Source organism: Gossypium raimondii, chromosome 9 (assembly GCF_025698545.1).
Source record: "Gossypium raimondii isolate GPD5lz chromosome 9, ASM2569854v1, whole genome shotgun sequence".
Lineage (NCBI taxonomy): Eukaryota > Viridiplantae > Streptophyta > Magnoliopsida > Malvales > Malvaceae > Gossypium > Gossypium raimondii.
The window spans coordinates 43,039,342-43,065,111 of record NC_068573.1 but is presented as its reverse complement, the minus strand read 5'-3'; the positions used below and the strand labels follow the sequence as shown (position 1 = coordinate 43,065,111).

The 25,770-nt window shown below is 35.3% G+C and overlaps 3 protein-coding genes across 3 annotated transcripts; 2 read left to right on the top strand and 1 right to left on the bottom strand.

Moving 5' to 3' along the window:
• The first annotated feature begins 9,218 nt into the window (after positions 1 to 9,218).
• Positions 9,219 to 10,908, top strand: LOC105799974 (gamma-interferon-responsive lysosomal thiol protein). Its single transcript, XM_012630800.2, has 6 exons — positions 9,219 to 9,744; positions 9,935 to 10,000; positions 10,171 to 10,308; positions 10,403 to 10,495; positions 10,582 to 10,683; positions 10,780 to 10,908. Exons 1-6 carry the CDS (start codon positions 9,505 to 9,507, stop codon positions 10,867 to 10,869), a joined length of 729 nt encoding a protein of 242 aa, XP_012486254.1. The 5' UTR covers positions 9,219 to 9,504; the 3' UTR covers positions 10,870 to 10,908.
• A 130-nt stretch (positions 10,909 to 11,038) lies between these two features.
• LOC105799970 (protein NODULATION SIGNALING PATHWAY 2) lies at positions 11,039 to 12,795 on the bottom strand. The gene has a single exon (XM_012630797.2). It carries the CDS (start codon positions 12,707 to 12,709, stop codon positions 11,126 to 11,128), a length of 1,584 nt encoding a protein of 527 aa, XP_012486251.1. The 5' UTR covers positions 12,710 to 12,795; the 3' UTR covers positions 11,039 to 11,125.
• Positions 12,796 to 14,814: 2,019 nt separating this feature from the next.
• On the top strand, positions 14,815 to 17,070 carry LOC105799969 (probable L-type lectin-domain containing receptor kinase VI.1). Its single transcript, XM_012630796.2, has one exon. The coding sequence runs from the start codon at positions 14,880 to 14,882 to the stop codon at positions 16,884 to 16,886; it is 2,007 nt and encodes a 668-aa protein (XP_012486250.1). The 5' UTR covers positions 14,815 to 14,879; the 3' UTR covers positions 16,887 to 17,070.
• The last annotated feature ends 8,700 nt before the right edge of the window (positions 17,071 to 25,770 follow it).

Below are 25,770 nucleotides of genomic sequence, written 5' to 3'. Positions count from 1 at the left end.
AAATTCGACAAATGGGTAGAAAATATTATTAATTTAGTAAGTATAAGTTAAATATGAAGTTAGGAAAATTTTTGAAATAGTGAATAGTGCACTAGAAATAAATATTAAAATAATTAGAATCGAAATGAGGTATCAAGACCTCGGGGATTTTAAACTGAGCCATAAATATTTTTATAAATATTTATGGAGTGTTAAAAAGTTAGTATTAAAGTTTCGTTAAGAAATTTTAAAGTTCCGATAATTAATTGAACAAAAAGGACTAAATTGTAACAAATGCAAAATTTTAGGAAATGATTAAATAGCTTAAATGATAAAAGGAAGAGGGCTTAAAAGACAAATAGACCCAAGGTATATTTGGGCTGGACGGCAGAGGCATGAAATCAGCAAGAAAGTAAGGAGAATTAAGGGTAAAATTGGAAAATTGCAAAATTTGCTTAATAAAGTTAGGACCCAAGTGGAATTATCTAGATTTCTCTTCATTTTTCTGAATTCTCATCAGCTAAAACACCATGGAAGGGCTTCTTCAAGCTGGTTCTTCATATTTTTATTACAAGTAAGTTCAATTCTTGACTATTTCTTGAAATTTTTGTATTTTTATGACTTTTACAACTAGGCCCACTTGTTAAATTCATTAGTTTTTGATTTTATGAAAGAATTTGAAAGTTGATATGAATATGTGCTGGAAGTATATGATGATTTAGCATGAAATTAGAGCTTTAAATTGTTCATATGCTAATTTTATTGAAAGAATTGAATAGAAAGTGAATGTTTGGGACCTAATAGTAAAAGAGTTTGAAGATAGAGTTATATGTGGAAATTCTGAATTTCAATAGTTGTGTAACAACTTATAATGTCTAGTAAAGTACTAATTGAGAAAATTAGATTAATTGAGGGGTTAATTGAGAAAGGACCGAATTGCATAAACTGTGAAATTTGGGGCAAAATGGAAATCAACATTTTGCACTAAAGCAGTTTTGGACAGCAGCAGTAGTGTAACTTTGAAAAATCACCAAAAATTGTAGAGATTGAATTAGAGGATGAATAAAATATGAAACTAAAGCTTATTGAGTCTAGTTTCTTATAAAAGAAATGATGTAAGCAATGGAATTGTAAATTATGAGATATAATAGATTTTGTGAGACAAGGTCAGAATGAATTCGGGTTCCCCTGTTCTCACTTTGGAAAATCATTAAAAATTGTAAAAAAATGATTATGAGTTATAGTTTATATGGTTAGAATCCTTAATGAGTCTATTTTTAGAAGAAACAAGCTAAAACATCATCCGAATTCTGTACAATGAGATAATTAATTTTTAGTGAAGAGTGGTCGGAACTGTCAGACAGCGAAACAGGGGAAACTTTAAAGAATAAAATGTACTATTTGGCTGAACCAAAAATTATGAAAATTTTATGGTATGAATATATGTGAGTCTAGTTTCAGGGAAAATTATCGGATCTTAATTTGGAGCTCTGTAGCTCCGGATAAAAATAATTTAGTGACTCTGACTCGGATAAACAGCTTTGAATATACATGTTAGTAAATATTGAAATTATGGTTAATGTTGTTTAAGTGTGTTATACACATTAAGGATGTGGAATGGAGAGGAGGAGGAGGAAAATTGGGAAATATATGAATGATTCGTGTATAAATGGTCATATGTTTGATTATAACTCATAAACGATGAAATATGAATGATGCTTATTTTTGTGCATTATTGGTCATGGTTTAAGCTCATGTGTGAAAATAAAGTTTCATAGTATGTGTGTATGGTATATTCAGTATATGATTTGGCATGAAATAATACCATGAATGGTTTATGAATTAACACATGTTGGTAAGCCTGATATATGAATAAATGATCAAATTGAGCGGAACGCCGGATTTGAGTACTTCTGATCAAGTGACAAAGTGATAAGTGGTAGCTTTAGCTACACTTATCTGATCAAGTGACAAGTGGAAAGTGATAAGTAATAGCTTCGGCTATACTTATCTGATCAAGTGACAAAGTGATAAGTGATAGCTTCGGCTATACTTATCTGATCAAGTGACAAAGTGATAAGTGGTAGCTTTAGCTACACTTATCTGATCAAGTGACAAGTGAAAAGTGATAAGTGATAGCTTCGGCTATACTTATCTGATCAAGAGACAAAGTGATAAGTAATAGCTTTAGCTACACTTATCTGATCAAGAGACAAAGTGATAAGTGGCTACACTTATCTGATCAAGAAACAAAGTGATAAGTGGCTACACTTATCTGATCAAGAAACAAAGTGATAAGTGGCTACACTTATCTGATCAAGAAACAAAGTGATAGGTGGCTACACTTATCTGATCAGGGACAAGTGATAAGTGATCATACGTAAGACCATAGTTATACTATGGCAAAGTGAAAGTGAAGTACTCAATTTTCCGTGACCGTTCCCTAATTTGATTAAGGATGGTAAGTGACAAATGGGCCCGAAAGAATTAAAGTAAATGGATAAGTGGTAGTGTATTTATATCAGGACGATGTTGTTATTCAAACTAAAGTGATATTTTCATTGCTAAATTGAGAATTTCATAAATGTGTTATTGAATGGTATAATCAATAAACATTGAGTTAAATGGTAAATACGTATTAGTTTTGAATTTGATGTCATTGAATTGTACGTGAATTAAATGGAAATTGCTAGTGATATGATTTAAATTATGAGCATGAGAAATTGCGAATTGAATGAAATGGAAATGAAGCATTAAATTGCATGAGTATGTATCGGGTCTCAGAGCCCTAATTATTATGATTATAATATTTTGAGGATATATTGTGAAAAGTTATAGAAACATGTTAATTATTTTGAAAGTTTTAATTTTGATGAAATTTTATAACTCGGTTAAATACGTTTACAAATGTATGTGTTTTGGTAATGCCTCGTACCCTATTCCGGTGTTGGATACGGTTAAGGGGTGTTACAATCCTTATGGAGTTTGTATCCAGGTTTACTGGGATGCTGTGAGATTGGTGGAATTCAATTAGCCAACAAGAGTAGATGCAATTTTTGGTACTTCAAGACCTTGCTTAGTGTAATACCCAAAAAAAAAAAACTACTACAGTAAGAAAGTAAGATAATATTCCTGATATAGTAAAATAAGAAAATAAAGTGATAAAAAGGGTAATTTTGAGTTATGTCAACATTGAGAAGTATATTATGACATATTAATTCAAGAAAGGATTAAATTGCAAAAGTGAGAAAAGTTTTGTGGCCTAAGAGTAAATACTCAAAATTTAAGGAGTTAAAGTGTAAATATGAAAAAGTTTAAGGAGCAATAGTGCAAATATTTTAAGGGTAGAATAATCTAGAAACCAAGGAAAATGGATGAATTAGGACCAAATTGAAAATGTGAAGAATTTTGAGGGACTAAATCATAATTTTACCAAATTAAGTGATGATTCAAGGATGGAATTTTAAAAGAACATAAAGGGCAAAATGGTCAATTAGAAGAGAGAGAAATCTAGAAGGCAATGATGATGTTGGTGATATTTTACATTAATTAATTAAATAAATATTAGTTTATTAATATTTTAATTTAATTTTTAAATGATATTTTATTATTATTTTATTAATTTATTTAGTATATATATATGTGGAAAGAAAGATGAAAAGCAACCAACCCATCATCTTCCATGCATCCAACGTGAGGAGAAGAGAGAGAAGGAAAGTTTTGCTTTCTTTACAACTTGGTCCTTCCTCCAAAAACTTACCATTTTCAACTAGAAATCAAAAGAATTTCTGTATCCATCAAGAGAGAAAGATAACAAGGAGACTATGGGGAGCTAGAATATCAAGTTGGATTCAAGAAATTGAAGTTGGAGGAGAGAGAAAATCAAGTTAAAGATTTAAATCAATAGGACAAGGTAAGAACATTGAGATTTCAATATATTTTTAAGTTTGATATTATTGAAATAGCATGGAAAAGATGTTATAGTAGAGTTTTCTTATATAAAGTCTTATGTTCTTGATATATTAGTGAAGAGAAATAAGTGAAAGTGATGGGAAATATTATAGAGAAAGGGTATAAGGAAGTTATAAACTTAGTAATTAACATTTTGCACTAAAACAATTTTAGACAAAGAGAGAGGTTAACTTTTAAAATCACCATAAATTGTGGAAATGAAATTAGAGGATTAAAAAATATGGAATTAAATCTTACTGAGTCTAGTTTCTCATAGAAGAAACGGTGTAAGTAATGGAATTGTAAATCATGAGATATAATAGATTTGTGACAAAAGGTCGAATGATTTGAGTTCCCTATTTTGACTTTGGAAAATCATAAAAAAATTGGACAAAAATAATTATGGGTTATAATTTATATGTTTAAAATCCTTAAAGAGTATATTTCAATATAAATATATAGAAATATCATCTGAATTTTTTACAAGGAGATAATTAAGTTTTAGTGAAGAAGGGTTGGAACTATCAGATAGCAGAACAGAGGTGACTTTAAAGAATAAACTATACTTATTGGCTAAACCAAAAATTCTGAAAATTTTATGGTAAGAAGATATTTGAGTCTAGTTTCAAATAAAATTAACGGATCTCAATTTGGAGTTCTGTATCTCAAGATATAAATAATTTAGTGACTATGACTCAACTGGACAACTTTGAATGAATATATAAATAAATGGTGAAATTATAGATAATGTTACATATAAGCATGTTATATACATTAAGGATGTGGAATGGAGAGGAGGAGGAGGAAAATATATGATTATTCAACTAGCATGAGTTTTCATTAAAATGACCAATTTACATGTTTTAGGTTCGGGGACTAAATTGAACAAATGTGAAACTTTAAGGGTAAATTTGTAAAATGTCAAAAAGTGACCAAATTGCATGAAATGAATTGTTTTATCATTTAAATTAGTAAATTGAATGAAATATTAATTTAGATCAAGATTGGGTAGAAATTCGAGAAAATAGAAATTTTCCAAAATGTCCCTAAATTTTGCTATTTCGCAATTTAGCTTTGGTAAGTTCGTATGAACTATATTTTGTATAATTTTAATAGAAGTGAATGCTATTTGGTAATGAATATTATATATATGTGTGTTTTATTATTGGAATTGAATTATTATTGGTAATAGGTATAATTATTAGATGTTTTGAAATGATTATCTGAAGCTCGTTTGGGTTGGAAGCTTGTTGGAGATATATCACATTATCCATTGGTTCTATTGATAATTTTGGATGATTTGATTCTGGTTATAATGACTTGTATAAGTTAAATTGATTAATGTTAGCTCATAAATGTTTTGATTTTGATTGGTTATAAATATGAATGCTTGATGAAATGAAATGTCTGAAAATTAATTTTTAAACTCCGGTAATGCTCTATAACCCTATTCTAGAGAAGGATACGGGTTAGGGGTGTTACACGCAGCCAATACGAATCATTCATCATCATTTTGTGGGCAACCCAGATGATCTTTTAACTCTCAAAAGACGGGAGTTTTATAAAAGAAAATGTTGCTCATATGGCAAGAGAGATCTAGCAAAGCATTTTAAAATAATGACTAAATTATTTTGTGCTTTAGGTCTCAATTCAAATCTGAAGCCAGTAATTCTTTCATCTTTTTCAGATCCTCTTCAAGTTGCAGCTAATCAAGCTATTCAAAGGTAAAATAGAGATATTCTCCAGGTGACAGTTAGAGAAATCCAATAAGAAGTTTTTATTACCTTAGAAGACATTTGCAACAGGAGAAAAATATTTAAAGACTATCTCCATGGTGATAAGAGAATTGATTGTGCATGCGATGAATCCCATTTAAAATACAAGTGCTCTAAAGACAAATCTTGTGTTTGTCGTTCTAAGAAAAAGAAACATTTCAAAAAATATTCTTTTTCAAAGAACACAACTTCTTCAAGATGGAAGAAAAGGAGAAAGCCACAATGGAGATATCTCAGAAAGAAGCGAGAATCAACAAAGTCTGATCGCTGTTACATTTGCAAGCAAAAAGGGCATTATTCAAGAAACTGTCCAAAAAATAAAAAGAGGGCAAAAAAGATTGTACAACTAATTCAACAATCAGGAATAAAGATAAAAAAGAAGATGATGATATTCAGTTCCTCTGTTCCATTGAAGATGAACCTTCACACAGGACTATTTGCACTATTCTTGCATATTCTGATGAAACTTCAGAATCAGAATATTCAAATGTTCATATGTTATAAGCCCAAGTCAAAAAAGGCCATGACAGCATGATACCAGTTCCTCATATTCCTGTTAAAATCTATTTAGACAAATATAGTAAGCCCATTACTATAATTGCCTTTATAGATACTGGAGTAGCTGAAACCATTATGAACCCAGATGTTTTACCTACAGATTGGAGGAAGCCACATGTCAGGTATTTTAATTCTGCTGTAGACCATCCTTTTGCTACCCACTTAATTAGTAAGCCCATTACTATTAAGTTATTTCCAGGTTGTTGTATTAGAACTACAGTATTGGGTTCAAAACTCCCAGGAAAAGATATTGTAATAGGTTTTAACCTCTACACAAAAGCCCAACACTTAAGAATCCTTCTTGATGGAATACGTTTCAAAAATCTATTCAACCTTTTGTCTCCGTACTCAAACTTTTCTCTATCCAGTTAGAAAAAAATCCTCCAAATCGTCCAAGAGCTAAAAGAAAAATCTTGTGCAGACTCTCATTCAAAATTCCTACTCAAATGTCCAAATTCTTTATGGAAAAAATTTGAATTCTTTATTACCCTTCCATTTAAGAAAGATGAAAACATAAACCCAACAAAAGCTAGTCACATGGGTATGAATCCATATCATTTTTTGTTAGCAGAACAAAAATGCAAAGAGCTTTAACAATAAGATCTAATTGAGCCATCAAATTCTCAATGGGCATGCGAAACTTTCTATGTAAATAAAATATCTGAGCAAATTAGAGGAAAGTTAAGATTGGTTATTAATTACCAACCTCTTAACCATTTCCTCCAATATGACAAATTTCCATTGCCCAACAAAAATTCTCTTTTTTCCAGTCTAGCTAAAGCAATAGTATTTTCAAAGTTCGATCTCAAGGCAGGATTTTGGCAGTTAGGAATCCATCCAGATGACAGAGCTAAAATGGGATTTTGTATTCCTAACAAACAGTTCCAGCGGAAAGTCATGCCATTTGGATTAAAAATTGCTCCTTTATTATTTCAAAAGGTGATGATAAAGATTTTCCAACCTCTCATGGAAAATGCGTTGATCTACATTGATGACATCCTGCTTTATAGTCCAAATGAAGAATCCCATATTCAGCTCCTGGAAAAATTTAAATATCTCATTCTCAAACATTGGATAATGCTTTCAGAAATGAAGATGTAAATCAACAAACCAGAAATTGAATTTCTGGGAAAGACACTGAAAGATGGACAGTACTCTCCAGGACCACATATTGCACAAGAACTTCTTAAGTTCCCAGATGAAAATCTGTCTAAAAAATAGGTTCAACAATTCTTAAGGATTGTTAATTATCTTAGAGACTTTATTCCTAAGGTTTCTAAGTATATTAACCCCTTATGAAAGATGCTTAAGAAGGAACCTCCAATATGGTCATCTCCTTAAACAAGAGCTATACAACGCCTGAAAAAAAAGTTGCAGAATTTGCCTCCACTCCAAATTCCCTCTGATGGAAAACGAATCCTACAGATAGATGCCAGTGACAAATATTGGAGTGCGGTATTATTTGAAGAAAAACAAGGAAAAAAACACATTTGCGGATTTAAAAGTGGAAGATTTTCTGAAGCTGAAATCCATTAACATTCCACTTTTAAGGAAATTTTGGCAGTTAAGAAATGTATCTCAAAGTTTAAATTTCATCTTGCAGGCTATCATTTCCTTGTTGAAATGGACATGTCTTATCTTCCTCAAATGCTCAAGTTTAAACAAAAGACAGTCCCACACCCTTAGCTTCTTAGGTGGGCTGAATAGTTTTCTAAATTCTCTTTTGACACTAAACATATCAAAAGAAAGGACAATATTCTTGCTGATGTGCTTTCCAGGCCAAAGACTGAAATTTTTGCTTTCAAAAGAACCTCATCTAGTTGGTCTAAGCCTATAATTATGAAAAGGCCATCCTTATCATCTTCAACCTTACCTATTTCTTACCCAATCACCCCTAACCTCAACCCAGAATTTCCACCAGAAGTTATGAACCTTGTTCATCAAAAAACCTTCCATCAAAAAACTAAAGAGATGATGTTTGAATATCAATTTCAAGTCTTTAAGAATTTTGGAGGTCTTATTCTCAAATCGTGAGGTGTACATCCAGAATATCCATTTATACACCCAATAAGGTTCGAATTTGTTGAACAACCAGAAGAACTAAAATGGTTTTTATGGTATATTACTCATCTTTACCATATTGTCATTCAGTTCTTTGTTCCTAATTTTCTTCACTACTTGACAAATGCTGTCCGAGGAAACATTGAACCTGAACATCATAAGTTCTTTACTTTACCTGAACATCAGAAGTTCTTTACTTTTTTAAGCTGGTTTCATCCTTTACCACAATGGTTGAATATGATAAACCAGTCTTACCATGAAAAATTGGGGGTTTTACATGATAATTATCTTTTATAAACCTCAATATTTCATGTAATGTGGAAGATCAACTCAACTAGGATATTTTCCTACCGTTTGGATTCACAAAATTTTCCCTGATGATAATTGAAATTCTGACAGCCATTATAAAAAACCTAATTAATAAGAGGAAATATTTTTTTCAACCAGAAGAATATTACGAATTCATACGTGTATTTTTTATTGTTTTTAAATCTCTACCATTAATTTCACAAAATTATAATTGTAAAAATAAATTATGGCGTTCATATGTGCATTCGGGAATAGATTGTATTAAAAAATGCACATTTTTATAGTTAAATTTCATCCTGAATTTTAGGATTTTCATCTTGAAAATATCAAAACCAAATGAAAATCTTGAAATTTAAGATGAAATTACTGATGTGAGACTATTGAAAATAAATCTTTTATGTTCCACTATCTAATAGACTTTATTCCTTTCTTAAAAGGGAAAAAGCTACTCTCATTTTGGATATATACACATAAAGTAGTAATATTTTCACTTTATATATTGAAAACTTGAATGTGAGTGATGAATAAGAATATTATTCATTATGAAGGCGATGACCTTCACAACTTTGCATTGCAGCAACCAAATATTCCGATTAGAGAATTACTCCTTATTAAAAAGAAAAACTGCAATGCGACTGATATTTCTCATTTCCTTTTTATACCCAAAGCAGAAGAACATAAAGGAAAGAAAGAAATCTGCAAAAGGATTAGAGAGAAAAGAAGCTGAAAGAAAAAAGGGTTAATAGTAATACCAAAGCCCCATAAAAAGTGACACTTTTGTAAGCTTTTCAAAGTGCGTATGTTATGAGGCGATTCTCCACAAATTGAACTCAAACCAAAACTTGTCAACATTACCTATGCATCTTTGCAAATGGCGTCCGCTGGTTTCTTCACCTGTATGCTGTTGGCGTTGTTTATTGGGATATGGCCATGTCATGCTCAAAACGTCACTCTTTCAGTTTACTACGAAACTCTCTGCCCTTATTGCTCTGACTTCATAGTCAACCATCTGGTCAAGCTCTTTCACAGCCGACTCTTTTCCATCGTCAACCTCAGGCTGGTTCCATGGGGCAACGCTGTTTTGCAAAGTAACGGCTCCTTCCTTTGCCAGGTTCTTTTCAATTCACTTTCCTACTCTATCATCTTCAAGAGGGGACCACGATTGGCTTCCTTCAATTCATTTCAAGCATATATCCTCTTAGCAAAAAGCAGGGTTTTCAATCCTTTTTAGAGTTCTGTTTTTCCACTTAGAACAAGTTTCAGATTTGCAGCCAATGTTTTTAATCCGTATTACCTTGCAGCATGGCCCAGAAGAATGCCTCTTAAATACTATTGAAGCCTGCACCATCTCAGTATATCCTAACGAGGTAAACCCTCTATTCCTCTAGGCCTAAGAATATCCACTTGCTTCTTCAATTTAGCCTTCATTTCCATACCAACCAAGTTAAAAGGAGAAATACATTTCTTTTTGCGTTACACTGCAAATATAATTGAAGATGGAGGCACTTGGTTCTTTTCTTGTGATTTCTTAATGCAGGAGCAGCATTTGAGTTTCATCCTCTGCCTTGAGCGTCTGGCCTCAGCCAACGAGCTGAATGAGTGGATTAATTGTTTTAATACGACTGGATTGGCCACAGTTCCCATTGATTGCTATAAAAGTGGCTATGGAAATGTGGTTAGTTTAGTTTCATGAGCTTATAATCTCAATTTATGATCTTTCTTTATGTTACTTTGTTCTTCTACTATCCATTGTGTGATTCTGTTTACAGCTTGAGAACCAGTATGCTGCTGAAACTGCTCAGCTTGATCCACCACATAAGTTTGTGCCATGGGTGCTTGTTGACGGTCAACCTCTACAAGAGGTCACTAGTCACTACGTTTTCTATCTTATAATGTCACTTTTATGGTCCTATCATGTCTTGACTCCTACTCTTTTTGTGAATACCAGGACTTCAAGAATTTCGTCACCTACGTCTGCAATGCATACAAGGGAGAACAAGTGCCCGAGGCTTGCCACCCACTTCCACTAATGAACAATTCATTGAAAAAGGCAACTCCTAGTTATCCGGTTTGCTATGCTAATTAGTGAAAAACTATAAGAAAATCTGAGAATATATAACCTTTTTGTCGATTCCCTCGTATGTAGGCGTCGTTGCTGAGTGCTGATACACCATACTCTATCACTTGGTTACTGATTTATGGGATTCACTTTAGCTTCTCCTTCTCCTTGCTTTAATTGAAGAATAACCATTGCTCTTTGAGTGCATTTTGACTAGATGATGATGGTTCTTAATTGCACATAAACGCAACATCTAATCCAAACTAGCCTTTTTCATCAAGTTCTGCTTTAAATGTACATGTTGAGAGGATTTTTGTTTACTAGAAAATATACATCCTAATTGATATTTGATAAAAATATACAGACATTATGTTGATAACAATGTAGAAATCCTGTATTCACCTGTTTTATACAATTTGAACATAAATAATCCCTACAGTTGTGTGTTTCTCCAAGAGGAGACTCTGACTAGTGTATTGCCTCTCCACTCCAAGGCTAACTCGTTCCCAGAAACCCCTCCAATGCTCACCTCAAATAAAGTATCCCTTTCTCTCACTATTTCTTTAGCTTCCATTAATCTCTCTGAGCTCACCCTCAAACCCTCCAATGCGGTGCCTGCATCAAAATCGCAAATTTCATTTATCTCCTTCCACTTTTGTAACCATGCTTGACCACATATATTAGGTCCTACAAACAGACACTCCATTGCCATTCTTGCTTGCACCAGGTGCTTTGCGAAGTTGGATTCCATCGATTCTAATACAGCTTGATAGTGCATCAATTGGCCATTAAAGAATGTGCCAAATCCTGAGCAGTCTTTCAGTTTTTCGCAAGCATCTCCATCACCAAATGTTATGACCCCCCTGTCTCTTGCAAAGTAGTTGCCTGAACTTGCCAATACTTCTTTCGCTACGTTTAGAAACTCATTTACAATCTTCCTTCTCTTGCCTTTTCCCATCCCTACCATGCAATTGAAGGCCAACCATTCTCCAGCGCCACCTCGTTTCTTCATCTTTAGCTCATTCACCAAATCATGGATTCCCATTTCTTCCACTTCCAACTTTAGACCAAAAGACTTGGCATGGTTGCAAAGTTGCCTCATTGTGCCCTTAAATCTCCAAGGAGAGTGAGCAGAGTCTTCCTCTTCCCATCTTATCGATGTCAGTCTCATCGACTTGTGTTTCCATGCCAGCGCCTCAATCACCGGAGGCCACTGAAGTCCCTCACCGATGTTGAAATCCACTATATGTAGCGTGTCTGCATCATTCGGCATCGCTTCAAGGATTGCCGAATTAGCAGCAAAATGAGCAAACCTCCAATAGGGAAACACCTGATAGAATACCCTGAAGGCTGCCTCAAAGTTCTTGCTAGACTCTTGCATTAGATAATCGCTTTGATGTTGAATATCTTGAGACAAATTGAATGCAATCCTTTCCCAAGTTTCACCTACTGGACTAGCTTTTTCACCCACGCACCTTAGGATCACCTCCGCAAGCTCTGACTGGTTCTTTTCAGTGGCCTCTCCATAAGCCTTGAGAAGATGAAACAAGCTCAATTGATTATCGATTTCCATGGAATCTCCAGGAAGGGTAAGTGATGATTGGGTTGATGTCATATCAGCGGATGCCTCACTAGATCTTATGGATGCACTAGGGCTACATACATCTTGACTTTGAGAGGACAATGGCATCATTGAACCAAAGCTGTCTTCACCCTCATCCAAACAATCATATAGATCCTCAATCCCATCAGTCAACATAGACTCAAGCCCTTCCAAGGGGACTAAAAATTCCTGAAGATGATCATTACATGGGAAAATCTCACCAGAGACCATTGTAGAGAAATGGGAAATTTCAGGGGAATCCTCCCTGGTATTGAATGAAGAAGAGAATTCACAACCATCAAAATTTTCACTCATATTGAGCCCATATGGTTGCACTTCGAGCTGATCAATGCTTGAATTCAAGAAGCTTTCGAATGGCCATGAAGAAGGTGGAAAATTATCTGATTGCATCATCTTTTTGATGATCTTTTTACCGGTTTAGAACTTGGAAAGATGCTATTTCAGGTTAAGTTTTGAGTTGACTGCCCCTTTAATTTTCGAGTATATATAGTGACATGAATGAGATGATTAAAGAAAACAACTTCCAATCACTTTCACCCGATTTCTTAAAGAGTTTTATCCCATCAAAGTTCCCTGTTGGGTCGTCTTCCTTGCCTGGCAGCTTCTCAGAGGTCTCATTGCATTATAAAAAAAAAAAAAAAATCCATAATTTATAATTTTTTTTTATTTCATGAAGAGAACTTGAATAGGAAAGCAACCTTCATTAAAAAAATATATGAAGAAGAGCTTGTGAGGTGATATTAGTCCATTCCAAAGGAAGTAATGCCAATGGTTTGTGGCTGGAGAAACCAATTCCTCGTTGTTGTCAACATATTTTATTTGAGTTTAAGAAAGAAAGAAGCAATAAAATTAGCAGGCTGCATGAAAATTAAGTTGAAAAATTCCACACCATGTCTCTTTCACTTCATTACTTAATGAAGGTTACCTTACTTTTGTTCTTTCTGTGTCTCATTAATTATCTTATTATGTAATTAATTAATCTTCTTTCCAGGAATTAACAACGAAAAAGCTTTCAACCACTTCCTTACTTTTTATGATTTTTATTCCTTTTTTCATATTCTTTACGCAAATAACATATTACTATTGGGATTTGGGAATAATTTCTTGTGCTACTCTATGTGGGCCTAGAGAGGGCTTGCTTTGTCAAGAGATGGGCTTAGTACATTGGGTGCCCCACTCATTTTATGACATGTCACCTTCGCTATTTATATTTATTATTAACAATTCTCATCCCTCTCCTTTTTCAAATTATATAAAATAGTTCAATTTCAATTCAATTTCACTACTACACTCAAATTTGGGAGATTTAATTTTTATACCACGCCTTCTTTTATGGCACACCTCGATAGCTATTTTATTTTCCCTTTTTATTGATAATAATAACATAATGGTTAAATTTCAGCCCGATTTATATATTTTTAGATTATATAAAATGGCCAAGTTTCATTTTCGATCTCTATACAACGCTTAAATTTAAGATTTAATCTTTATATTTTAATTTTGACATCATTTGGTACCTCAACATTAGTCTAAATACTTTATTCTAACTAAACGCTTACGTGAATTTTAAGAATTGTTAACCACGTTACTATTATTTGTTAAATTCAAGTCCATTGTAATGTCATTTTGTGTCACATGGTTGCCAAGTAATTATTTTTAATTTTAAAATCTCATCTCAATAAATTTAATAAAATAATATTTAATTTAAATTAATTTTGATTTACTTTGAGTTTTATTTAAATTTGTTTTGGACCCATTTTTCTAATTATTTATTTAATCTATTTATAATATTAATTTTTATTATAATTATTTAAATGTATTATTTGTATTTATATTATATTTGAAGTTACAAGTCAAAATATGCCTTTAGTCAATATACTTTGGGAAAGTTTGAGATGTAATTCCTATACTTATTACTTTTTTTTAATTATTTTTAAACTTTTAATCTAGCATTAGGCTTTTTGGGTTATTAAGAAAATAATGAAATGCTTCTGTATTTAGTATGATAGTATAGATGCATTAATGGCAAATTTTTTAAATTAAATAAATATATATTATTTAAAATTAAAAAAATTATTAAAAAGTATATTTATTAAAAATGATTTATTTATTTATTTTCATTGGGTTTACCTTTATAGGTCTAAGCTCTAAGGTAAAGTCAAAAACATTCCGTTATTTTACTTGATTTCACGGTTGTGCTTTTTTGCCTTGCATGACTGCACAATTACGTAACAATTGCATTTTTTAAGAAATTTTGGAATATGTCACAACATTCTAATATGCTCTATTTTCAACCCAAAATATTTATTAGGGTGATAAAACAAACAAAGGGACATTCCGTGATAAATTACCAATGGGTCAATATTTCAAGTTAGTCCCTAAAATTCAAACCCCACTTCCCCACGGCAACTGCCCAGATCACCAGTTTTGAGCCAATGCCATTTGATCAGTGCATGACTTTGAAATGTTCAAGTCATCCATTGGGGACTAACTGTTTCTATTCACATATTTCTTATGCTATATTATTTGTTAGAAAGAGAACTTTTTTGGCTCAAAAAATCACATGGCTTTCCTTCTCTTCTGGTTTATCTTATTCCCAGTTATTGCTCAACCTCAGCCCACAAATTTCATCTTCCATGGTTTCAATCGAAGTGAACCCAAGCTTACCCTTGACGGAGCTTCTATTAGTAGTCCCAGTGGCGCCCTAGAGCTGACAAACGATTCACGTGACGCTATTGGCCATGCATTCTATTCAGAACCATTACAAATGTTGGACGACAAGTCTTCACCTTCTCCCAAAGCTTCTTCTTTTAGCACAACTTTCGTGTTAGCTATCGTTACTCCAAGCTCAGGGAGAGGAGGCCATGGCCTTGCTTTCACGTTATCCCCTTCCAAGCAGTTCCCCAGAGCTCTACCAGAGCATTACATGGGAATATTCAACTCGGAGACGGATGGGTCATCCTCCAACCATATTGTTGCAGTGGAATTCGATACTGTCAATGGATACAACGACGGTTTAGACAGCAAAGGAAATCATGTTGGGATTAACATCAATACCATGTATTCGACCGTGACGGAACCGGCCGCTTATTATGTCAAAAACACAGAGCTAAAGGAGGATATGATATTGGAGAGCGGTGATCCCATCCAGGCCTGGATAGAATATGATGGCAACTTTGTGAATGTTACAATCTGTCCCTTTCACCTAAACAAACCCTCTAAGCCTCTCATTTCCCATCCCATTGACTTAACACCTTTTGTTCAGGAAACCATGTACGTTGGCTTTTCTGCATCTACGGGACAAAAGTCGAGCTCTCATTACATCTTAGGATGGAGCTTCTCCACGAATGGAACAGCGGCCCAACTCAATACTTCCCGACTACCTATGGCACCGTCAAAACAAAACGATGGATCTTCTTTTGATTCTCGAGTTATTGGTCTTATTGTTGCTTTATCCACCTTGACTGTTTTGTTGTTCGGAATATTGATCTATTTTACTTTGTACAAAAGAAATGCCAAGTACGAGGATCTTGAAGATTGGGAATTAGATTGTCCTCACCGGTTCCGATACAAGGATCTTTATGCAGCAACAAGGGGTTTCCAGCTGAGCGAGATAATAGGAGTTGGAGGATTTGCTGCAGTGTACAAAGGTGTGTTGCCTACAACTGGAACTGAAGTTGCTGTTAAAAAGATAACTCAAAGTTCAATCCAAGGTCTGAGAGAATTCGTAGCGGAGATCGAAAGCTTAGGAAGATTAAGGCACAAGAATTTGGTTTATCTCCAAGGATGGTGCAAGCGAAAGCATGATCTTCTTCTGGTCTATGATTACATTCCCAACGGAAGCCTTTATTCCCTCCTTTTCAATCAAGAACAAGGCTTTGTGTTAAGCTGGGAACAAAGATTCAATATCATTAAAGGCATTGCTGCGGGACTACTGTATCTGCATGAAGAATGGGAGTTGGTGGTAATCCACAGAGACGTGAAGTCTAGCAATGTTCTAATAGATGCTGACATGAATGCGCGGCTGGGGGACTTTGGCCTTGCAAGGTTGTACGATCATGGTACAGATTCGCACACCACTAACATTGTGGGCACTATTGGGTATATTGCACCAGAACTGGCTCGCAATGGCAAGGCTTCTACTAGCTCAGACGTTTTTGCATATGGGGTTTTGCTCCTTGAAATTGTTTGCGGGAGAAAGCCAGTTGATTCAAGGAACTTCTTCTTGGTAGATTGGGTGATAGAGTGCCACCAAATGGGTCATATTCTTGATGCAACGGACCCTAAGTTGAATTCCAGTTATGTAACGGAAGAGGTGAAGCTGGTCCTGCTGTTGGGTCTTCTTTGTTCTCATCCAAAGCCTGAAGTTAGGCCTAGCATGAGCAAAATCGTGCGCTATCTCAACGGGGATGAACGTATTCCTTCCATTGATAACTGGGAGGCGTTTGATTCTAGCGATGAAACTTACTTGAAGTACTTGAAAACAATTTCTTCTGATAGTATCACAAAATCTTATCGCTTGTCTTCCATCGCTGGTTTCTCTTCCAGTTCCATGAGCAGCGGCAGATAGATATCCAACAATCAAACCTGTTCTTTTTTCATTTTTTAACTGTTAATTTGTAAAAGGTAGAGACTTGAATTCAATCCATATGTATTAGTCAACCTTTAAATATTATATCTTGGAGCACTGGGACAGGATGCTGCCTCATTGATTGGGTTGCTAACCATCCTCCTGGACCGTTCCATCTTTCGTACGATCGATGATAGTTAAACTAATCAATGGATGACAAAGATAATTCGATTTGTCAAAGTTTGGGGACCAGTGCGGCTAGCTCTGACAATAAAGATCAACAAACACCACATCAGCTGTCATCCCCAGAATTTTACGATGGGATTAAATTGATAAACACGAAACTATCATTTTCGGAGATTAAGATGATAAAGAAGTTTTAAAAACTTACATCAATACTGTTGTGAACCGAATTAAAATTGGATGACTGATTTTAAAACCAAATTTAAGAGAGCTAATTGGAAGATTTAACTTTTTCTTTTTCCTTTTTCATTGGTGAAACGTGGTAATTAGTGCTTCCAACCAAAATCAATTTAGGACTTGCTTTCAGGAACGCTGCCTAATTGTCTTGAAAGAAAGAATCAGCATGATTAGACTGGGTAGCTGGAATTTGATCTCATGCACAAGTTGCATGATAAAATTGTCAAAATAAAACAGCCTATAGCCTGGACGCACTCAGAAAAAAAATCAAATATCACACGACAATCTAGCCTCAACATCTTGGCAGAGATCAGGGAGCTTCTATTCTCAAACCAATTGGTGCGCTAAGGCTCATGTCAACAACACTTCACATCATATAAGGCCATGCGTTCTATTCTTAACCTATTCAAGTGCTCCTTCCTCTCATAAGCTGCTGTTTTTTTTAAATAATATTTTTATATTTACTTTACTATCCATATTAGAAAGTATCTATATTTCTCTTAACAATACAGTTGATATTTGTTAATTTTCTTTTAGCATATATTTTACTTAATTTCTTTTATAATTATATTTAAAATATATTTATTATCAATCATAAAATTAAATTTATATAAAATAATTTAGATATATTTTAATTGACACGAGGTTCCCTATGAAATGAGGCATGGAACGGAGCCACTATGAAGAAGTTCTGGGGGTTACGAAGGAAACTTTGAGTTCATATTGGTCATGGGTTGAGAACGGGAATTGAACTCTATGAGATCTAATATCCCGTTGTTCCTCAAGAGCTCAATGTAGAGCGGTCATTGTTAGTCGATCGGTCGTGAGGTTCGAATCCTACTTGAGGAGATTTGATTCATTTTGAATTAAAGAATTCAGAATGTCAGAATGAAAGGATTCGCTTTGACCGTTAAGAGTAGGTAACCCGTTCCCTGTGTCTTTGTTTCTATTGCATTCTATCTCATCGTATCACATTCTGTTCTGCGATATTTGTACAAACAAACTTGTTCATCACAAGCTAAGATAACTAGTTTCATTTATCATAATATTTATGAATTTGAATAACGTCTACATTAATTTTTATTTTTATTTTACTTTTCAACCTCATGTTTAGAATAAATATTTTAAATTTTCATAACAATTTTTGACAGTAATATTAAGGGTGTATTTAATAAACTAAAAATTTAAGCGCTGAAAAATAAAATATTGTTTTTAATGCTAAATTCTATAAGATTGGATTTATATTAAAAATTGTTTGGTAAATTAATAAATATAAGTACTGAATATAATTATGTTGTTTGATCAAAATAAATATTGGTTTTAAAAGATTATTTATTTTTTAAGTTTAATATTATTAATATAATTTTTATAGTTTTGGATAAAAGATATATATGGTAATTTGAATATCTCAATTTTTTTAAAAATAATTTATTTCAATTTTTAATAAAATCAACCTAATAAAATTAAAATAATTATAAAATTTATTTAAAATATTAAATATTAAAAATGAAAATAAAAACTTTCAATCATCCTTAATACATAAAATCCTAAATCACACTTGTGAAAATCACTTTTTAAAGGCAATGTGAAACTAGAATTTGAAATCCTCAAGGCCTCAAAGCATTCGAGGCATGGAAGGACCCAGTTTTTAGTTTGTACAAGTCCTTATTGCATCCACCACTAACAGCAACAGGCCCATAACCCATTTGCAAATCATATATCTATTTCTCGGCAACCTCATTAGCAAATAAAACAAATAAATAAATAAAACAAGGACAGCAAACAGATAAAAGGGAAAAAAAAAAAAAGCAGCCCAACATCGTGTGGACAAAAGCCAAGACCTTCCAAAGGATCTTCAATCGCACGCCTTCGATGTTCTCATCAATCTCACTCCCTCTGTCAACATTGCACCAGTAGGGGACATTGTATTAACACCATCCTTGGCCAATTTATCGGTAACCTCATTAGCTTCCCTATTAATACATAATATTCCACATGTACATAGGATTTTTAAAAATCAGACCTACAAATCCATATAAATAGATTGAATTTATATGTATTCTCCGCCATTAGTTGTGCAGCTCCCATTTCATGGCAATATGTTAGGCATCGTTATGTGGCGATTCATCCCTGGTTGCCTTGCCTAGTACTCCACGAGTGATATGAGAGAGAAACCAAACCTCAAAGCCTTAAATCACGCTTCCGTTTGATAGTATTACTGTACCATTAGTCACAGTTACGCAGGTGGATTCATGCAGTGCAGTGAATGGTTTTGGTGTGCAAAGCGAAGAATTTAGTTGGTCAGACTTATTGGGATGAATAATCTCGCAGATTAGCATTACTTCGGGAGCCTTTTATGTAGAGGAAGAAGAGCAGGAAGGAAAGGAAGAGGGCAAAAAGTAGGAGAAAAATAAGCAACATAATCTCACCATGCAACGCAAAGTTGGTATCACGAGAGATGAAAACGTGATCATCTTATTGAGGATTATGGGGAGCCATGGAAGATGATAACAGATGAGGAGGAGTATCCATAGTGGAAGTAATCGATGATGGAGTGTATGGTTGTGCTTTATGTATAGGGCTAGGACAGACAGGACTTAAAAGAGTGGCTTTAAATAAGAGGAGTCGAGTTTATTCACGAGTTTTGAATTTATTTTATGCTTAAATATAAATTTGGTATGGGATATGAGTTTTCTGAAATTTCATAAAAAAACCTCAAGCCCAGATTTCATAAAAATCAAACCCACGAAAATGAAGTTAATAGGATTTTGAAGTTAAGGATTTTTTTTTTGTTAAAGATTAAATTTTAGAATGAAAAAAAAAATTGTTATCTGATTTTTAGATGGAAATGTAATTGATGTGTGGAGAAAGGATTCTATGAAATCGTAATTCTACGTCATCGCTATCCCTTTCTAATAGGAGCATAACAAATTAGCTTTTTTAAATCCAACTAAAAATACTAAAAATCAGAAGGAAAAATCTGATTTATCATACTCCTATTGGAAAGGAATAAAGATGATGTGGAATCACAATTTCATACAATGCCTTCTCTTGTTTAGTGATGATAAAAAGAAAAGGATTTTGTTGAGATGAGATGATTATTTTGTAATTTTACAATTTTAATATATATTCCATTTTTATTTTAGATTTTAAATAATTATAGTATTTTAAACATTTTTATTTATAACATATATTAGATTATAATATTATCATGATGTCATTAATATCACATGTTATAATTCTATTATGTTATCTCATCCTAAATTTAGCGGTGTTATAAAAAATATCAATATAATAGACGGAATGAAAATTGAGACACTAATATATAAAATAAAAAAAATCTTAAATACCAATTTAAGAGAAGCAGATAAATTAAAATTACAAATTTTATATTTAAAGAAGCCGTCACAAGTGGTGTGTCCCTTCTCAAACAATCGAGAATGCTTGGTACACTTGGCAATTTGGGATAATGTATAAAAGCAGAAACAGTGACAATGCAATGTCCTGCCTGTCCCTACGCTTGTGTTGTTTGGCATTGTATTAGAGAATAGAAGTAGTTAGTCAGTTAGTGAGGTTGTTACTCAATTCAGAAAGCCTTTATATACTGTACATTAAGAATTAAGAGGTAGGCAAATTTGAATAAACAACAAGAAGTTTATTCTATTATTTCACTCTCTGCTTCTTTCTGTTTGGATAGTTGTTTTCTTACTTTACCTAGTTCTTTCATGGTATCATTCGCCAAGTGATTCTGGTCATTGCTTCTCATGGCTTCCGCTGATTCAGCGTCTGGTGAACCTAGCTCCGGTGTATTTGCTGTCGATCGAGTCACAACAGTTCTTCCTCGACATAAAGTGGTCAAACTCGATGAAGGTACTTACCTTCAATGGCGTAAACAGGTAAAGCTGATTGTTAATGGCTATGGACTCGTAGGTTTTTTAGATGGCACTGTTGCTCCGCCGTCGCGATTCATCGCTCTACCCGATGGATCTCGTGCTCCAAATCCGGCAGCTCAAGTCTTTACGCAGCAAGATCAACTGCTAATGTCCTGGCTTCTGTCTACTGTAACTTCCTCTCATCAATCCTCCTTTGATGATGCTTGCACGGCGTGCGACATATGGAGCATGGCCGATAATATTTTTGCCGCTGATACGGGCGCCAAGCAGTCGAGGATTCGGCATGAACTTCACTCGTTGAAGAAAGGTAATCTTTCGATTAAGGCGTATGTTGCTCGGATTAAAGATTTATGTGCTATGCTAGATGCTTCTGGCTCTCGTATCTCCAATGAAGAAAAGATCGAAGTGGTGCTTGCGGGTTTGCCGTCGGAGTTTGAGGCGGTTATCTCCTCTGCTCGTTTGTCGCCTGTAGTTCTGCCGTTGCAACGTCTGGTGGATGCGCTAGTCGATTGTGAGAGTCGTCAAGATCGAGTGTTGCAGGAGGTCAGTTTGAACGCAAATCTTGTTGAAAATGAGCCATCGGTGGAAGGGGCCGGTCGTGGAGGTCGTGCGTTTGTTCGTGGTCGTGGCCGGTTCATCAGATCTCGTGTTCAATGCCAGATCTGCAGTCGGTTTGGTCATGTGGCTCAAAAATGCTATTATCGGTATCACCGAGACTCAAATGAAATGTCTGGTGTTGAAGGTTGTGATTCTGGAACTTTTGTGCAAAATGGTGATGAACAGATGGTTGCTCCTCATCAGAAGAGTCAAAGAATTTTTTATAGTCAAGGGAGTCATGCTGGTCAAAATAGATATGTTAGTCAAAATGTGTGTGCTGGCAAGCAAAATAGGTCATTACCACGTGGGCCACATGTGTCTAATGCACAAAATGATGCCTACAAGCCCAGTTTGTCTAAATTCGGTCATGATGCTGGGCAAGGGTATAGTGGAGACACTTTACACGGGTTCACTACTGGAAATGGACAGTGGCGCGGTTCTAGTGGAAACAAATCCCATGGACAAAATGTCCAGTTTAATGATGGACCGAATGTTCAACACTCTTCTCATGGACCGAATGTTCAGTTTAATGCTGGGCCGAATTTTGTACCATCCTCTAATTTTGTTCAACTTGATCAAGATGATCCCGGCTCGCCTGAACCGATTGGTGATGGACTAGGTGTTGGCGGTCCGGTTCTGAAATTTACCAAACCGCGTGCTAGGGTCTATACCGGATCTAATCCATGTATTGGGCTTCCACGGCTAGGGGATTTACATGCGTCTGATTATTCTGATCCTTCAGTATCAGATTCTCATGTTAATATGGCTCAGCTTGCATCCAGTACTGGTAATGATGATTCGTACATTCCAGTGTGCGGTGGCACCACGTCTTGGTATCCTGACTCGGGAGCAAGTCATCATGTCTGTCGTGATGTGTCAGCTTTACGTAATGTCACGCCATACTCAGGTAAGTCATCTCTTTTAATGGGTGATGGTACTCCTGCGGTAATTTCATCAATTGGTACGGCTATTTTACCTACTCAAGATAAATCGTTACGGTTATCAAATGTTTTATGTGTGCCACGTATACGGAAAAATCTCTTATCTGTCTCACAGTTTGCTCGTGATAATGATGTGTTTTTTGAGTTTCACCCTACCTATTGTGTTATTAAGGATACGGTGACTCGGGAGATATTGCTGACGGGCCGCATTCATGATGGTCTATATCAGTTTTCTGTCCCAGCGGTTTCTACGTTGCCTACGACTACTCCGTTTGTTGCTCATTCTCAAGTTCCACATACAGTTTCAACTACTTCTGTATTTGCTTTATGGCAAAATCGTTTAGGCCACCCGTCGACTTCTGTGGTCAAAAATATTCTAAATAAATGTAATGTTGTTTCAAATAAAATTGGTCTGGATGGTATATGTACTGCGTGTCAAAAAAGCAGGTCACATAAGTTGCCTTTCTCCCCTTCGACTACTAGCTATCGTCCTTTTGAATTGGTTGTGTCTGATCTTTGGGGTCCTGCACCTGTTGCATGTGGTGATAAGAGATATTATGTTTCGTTTATTGATATATGTACCAGGTTTACTTGGGTTTATCTTTTACGTCAAAAAGCTCAAGCACTTGAATGTTTTACTCAGTTTCAACAGTTGATTAAGACATAGTTTGGCAAGTCTATTAAGCAATTTCAGAGCGATTGGGGAGGTGAATATCGTGGGTTTACGTCTGTCTTAGAATCTCAGGGGATCATTCATCGACTGACCTGTCCGTATACTTCAGAACAAAATGGAGTAGTCGAGCGAAAACATCGTCACATTGTTGAAATGGGGATTACGTTGTTGGCTCATGCAAATTTGCCTATGGAATACTGGGGGTATGCGTTTTGTTGTGCGGTTCATCTCATAAATCGACTTTCCACGGTTGTACTTCAGGATAGTTCTCCGTTTAAAGAACTGTATGGAAGTGATCCGACCTATGATCATCTTCGAGTGTTTGGTTGCTGTTGTTATCCTTACTTACGTCCATTTGTGGGTCGTAAGTTGGAATTTCGGTCTCAGTCGTCAACTTTTTTGGGCTACAGTCCTCGTCACAAGGGGTATCAATGTCTTTTACCAGATGGTAAGGTTATAATTTCAAGGCATGTGGTCTTTGATGAGCAGAGGTTTTTGTTTACCGAGACTAGTTCAGACAAGTCTGTATCAACAACCGGTCAGACTAGTTCGACAGTTGTTCCTCTTGTATGGCCACCTTCATCCTCGACTCTTGAGCCATGCATGATGACACCGTCGGTACAAGGGGTATCGTCTCAGCTTACTGATCCTGTATTAGATGTTAGTGTGGAGCAGCCCCAGTCTCATAATCCTTCAACTGATGTTAGGACTGGGTTGGGTAGTCTTCCAGCTCATGATTATTCAGCTAATGATGGAACTGAGTTGAGTGATCTTCCATCAGAGCATGGCTCGGGATTCTCCAGTGATACCAATGCTCTCTCTTCGTCTAATATGGGACCGTCTGCGCAGTGTTTAATCGGCATCGATGGTCGAGTTAATAGATACGGTATGGGCAATACTCACCCAATGGTTACTCGCGCTAAAGCAGGGGTTTACAAGCCTAAGGTTTTAAGTGTTGAAGCTGTTGAACAGACTACAATTGAAGAAGCTCTGGCTACTGTTGAGTGGCGCACTGCTGCGCAAGATGAGTATAATGCTCTTATGCGTAATTCCACATGGGAGCTCGTTCCTGCTCCATATAATCGTAAGGTCATTGGGTGCAAATGGTTGTTCCGAATCAAGAAGAATTCTGATGGCACTATTGCTCGATATAAGGCTCGATTAGTTGCAAAAGGTTGCTCTCAAGTTCCGGGTTGTGATTTTAAGGAAACGTTTAGTCCAGTGGTCAAACCGGCTACTATCAGAGTTATTTTGTCTATTGCTGTGTCTAGGGGGTGGTCACTTCGACAAGTGGATGTGAATAATGTGTTTCTAAATGGTGACCTTGACACTGAAGTTTTTATGCATCAACCTCCCGGTTATGTTCAATATGGCTCAGATGGCAGACCTTTGATGTGTCGCTTGAAGAAAGCGTTGTATGGTCTTCGTCAGGCTCCTCGTGCCTGGTTTGAAAGGCTAAAAGGATTTCTAGTCTCCGTGGGGTTTGTAGTTTCAAAGTCTGATGCTTCCTTGTTTGTTCGAGTTGTACCAGCGTCAACATTATATGTGCTTGTGTACGTTGATGATATTATTATCACTGGAGATATGCCTTCTGTCATAGAGTGGTTTGTTAATTTGCTGAATAGTGAGTTCTCGCTTAAGGACATGGGTGATCTTCATTATTTTCTTGGGATAGAGGTTAATCGTTCTTCGTCAGGTTGCCTTCATCTTTGTCAGAAGAAGTATATACGTGATATTCTTATACGTTGTTCGATGGAGAATGTGAAGAGTGTTCATACACCGATGGTTAGTTCCTCTGTTATGACTCGCGATGGTGGTGAGCGGCTACAGGATCCGACTGAATACAGGAGTCTTGCAGGAGCATTACAGTATGTCACTCTTATGCGGCCTGATGTTGCCTATGCTGTTAATCGAATATGTCAATTTATGCATTGTCCTACTTCCATTCATATGACTGCCCTGAAGCGCATTTTGAGGTATTTAGGTGGTACGATTGATTTTGGAATTGTGTTTCGTCCATCCACTAGTTTGTACTTAGTTGGATATGCTGATGCAAACTGGGGATTAGATTTTGATGACCGGAGGTCTACTACTAGATACTGTGTTTATTTCGGACATACACCTGTGTCATGGTGTACGAAGAAACAACAGGTTGTTGCTCGATCATCTGCCGAGGCGAATCTAGAAGTCTTCTTCTTGATTACTAGTGAGGTTACGTGCCTTTTGTCGCTACTTAAAGAATTACATGCTCAGTCTAATAGTGTTCCTCAAATTTGGTGTGACAATTCTGGGGCGGTTGCAGTTGCTGCAAATCCTGTTCTTCATTCAAAGTTTAAGCATGTTGAGTTAGATTTATTTTT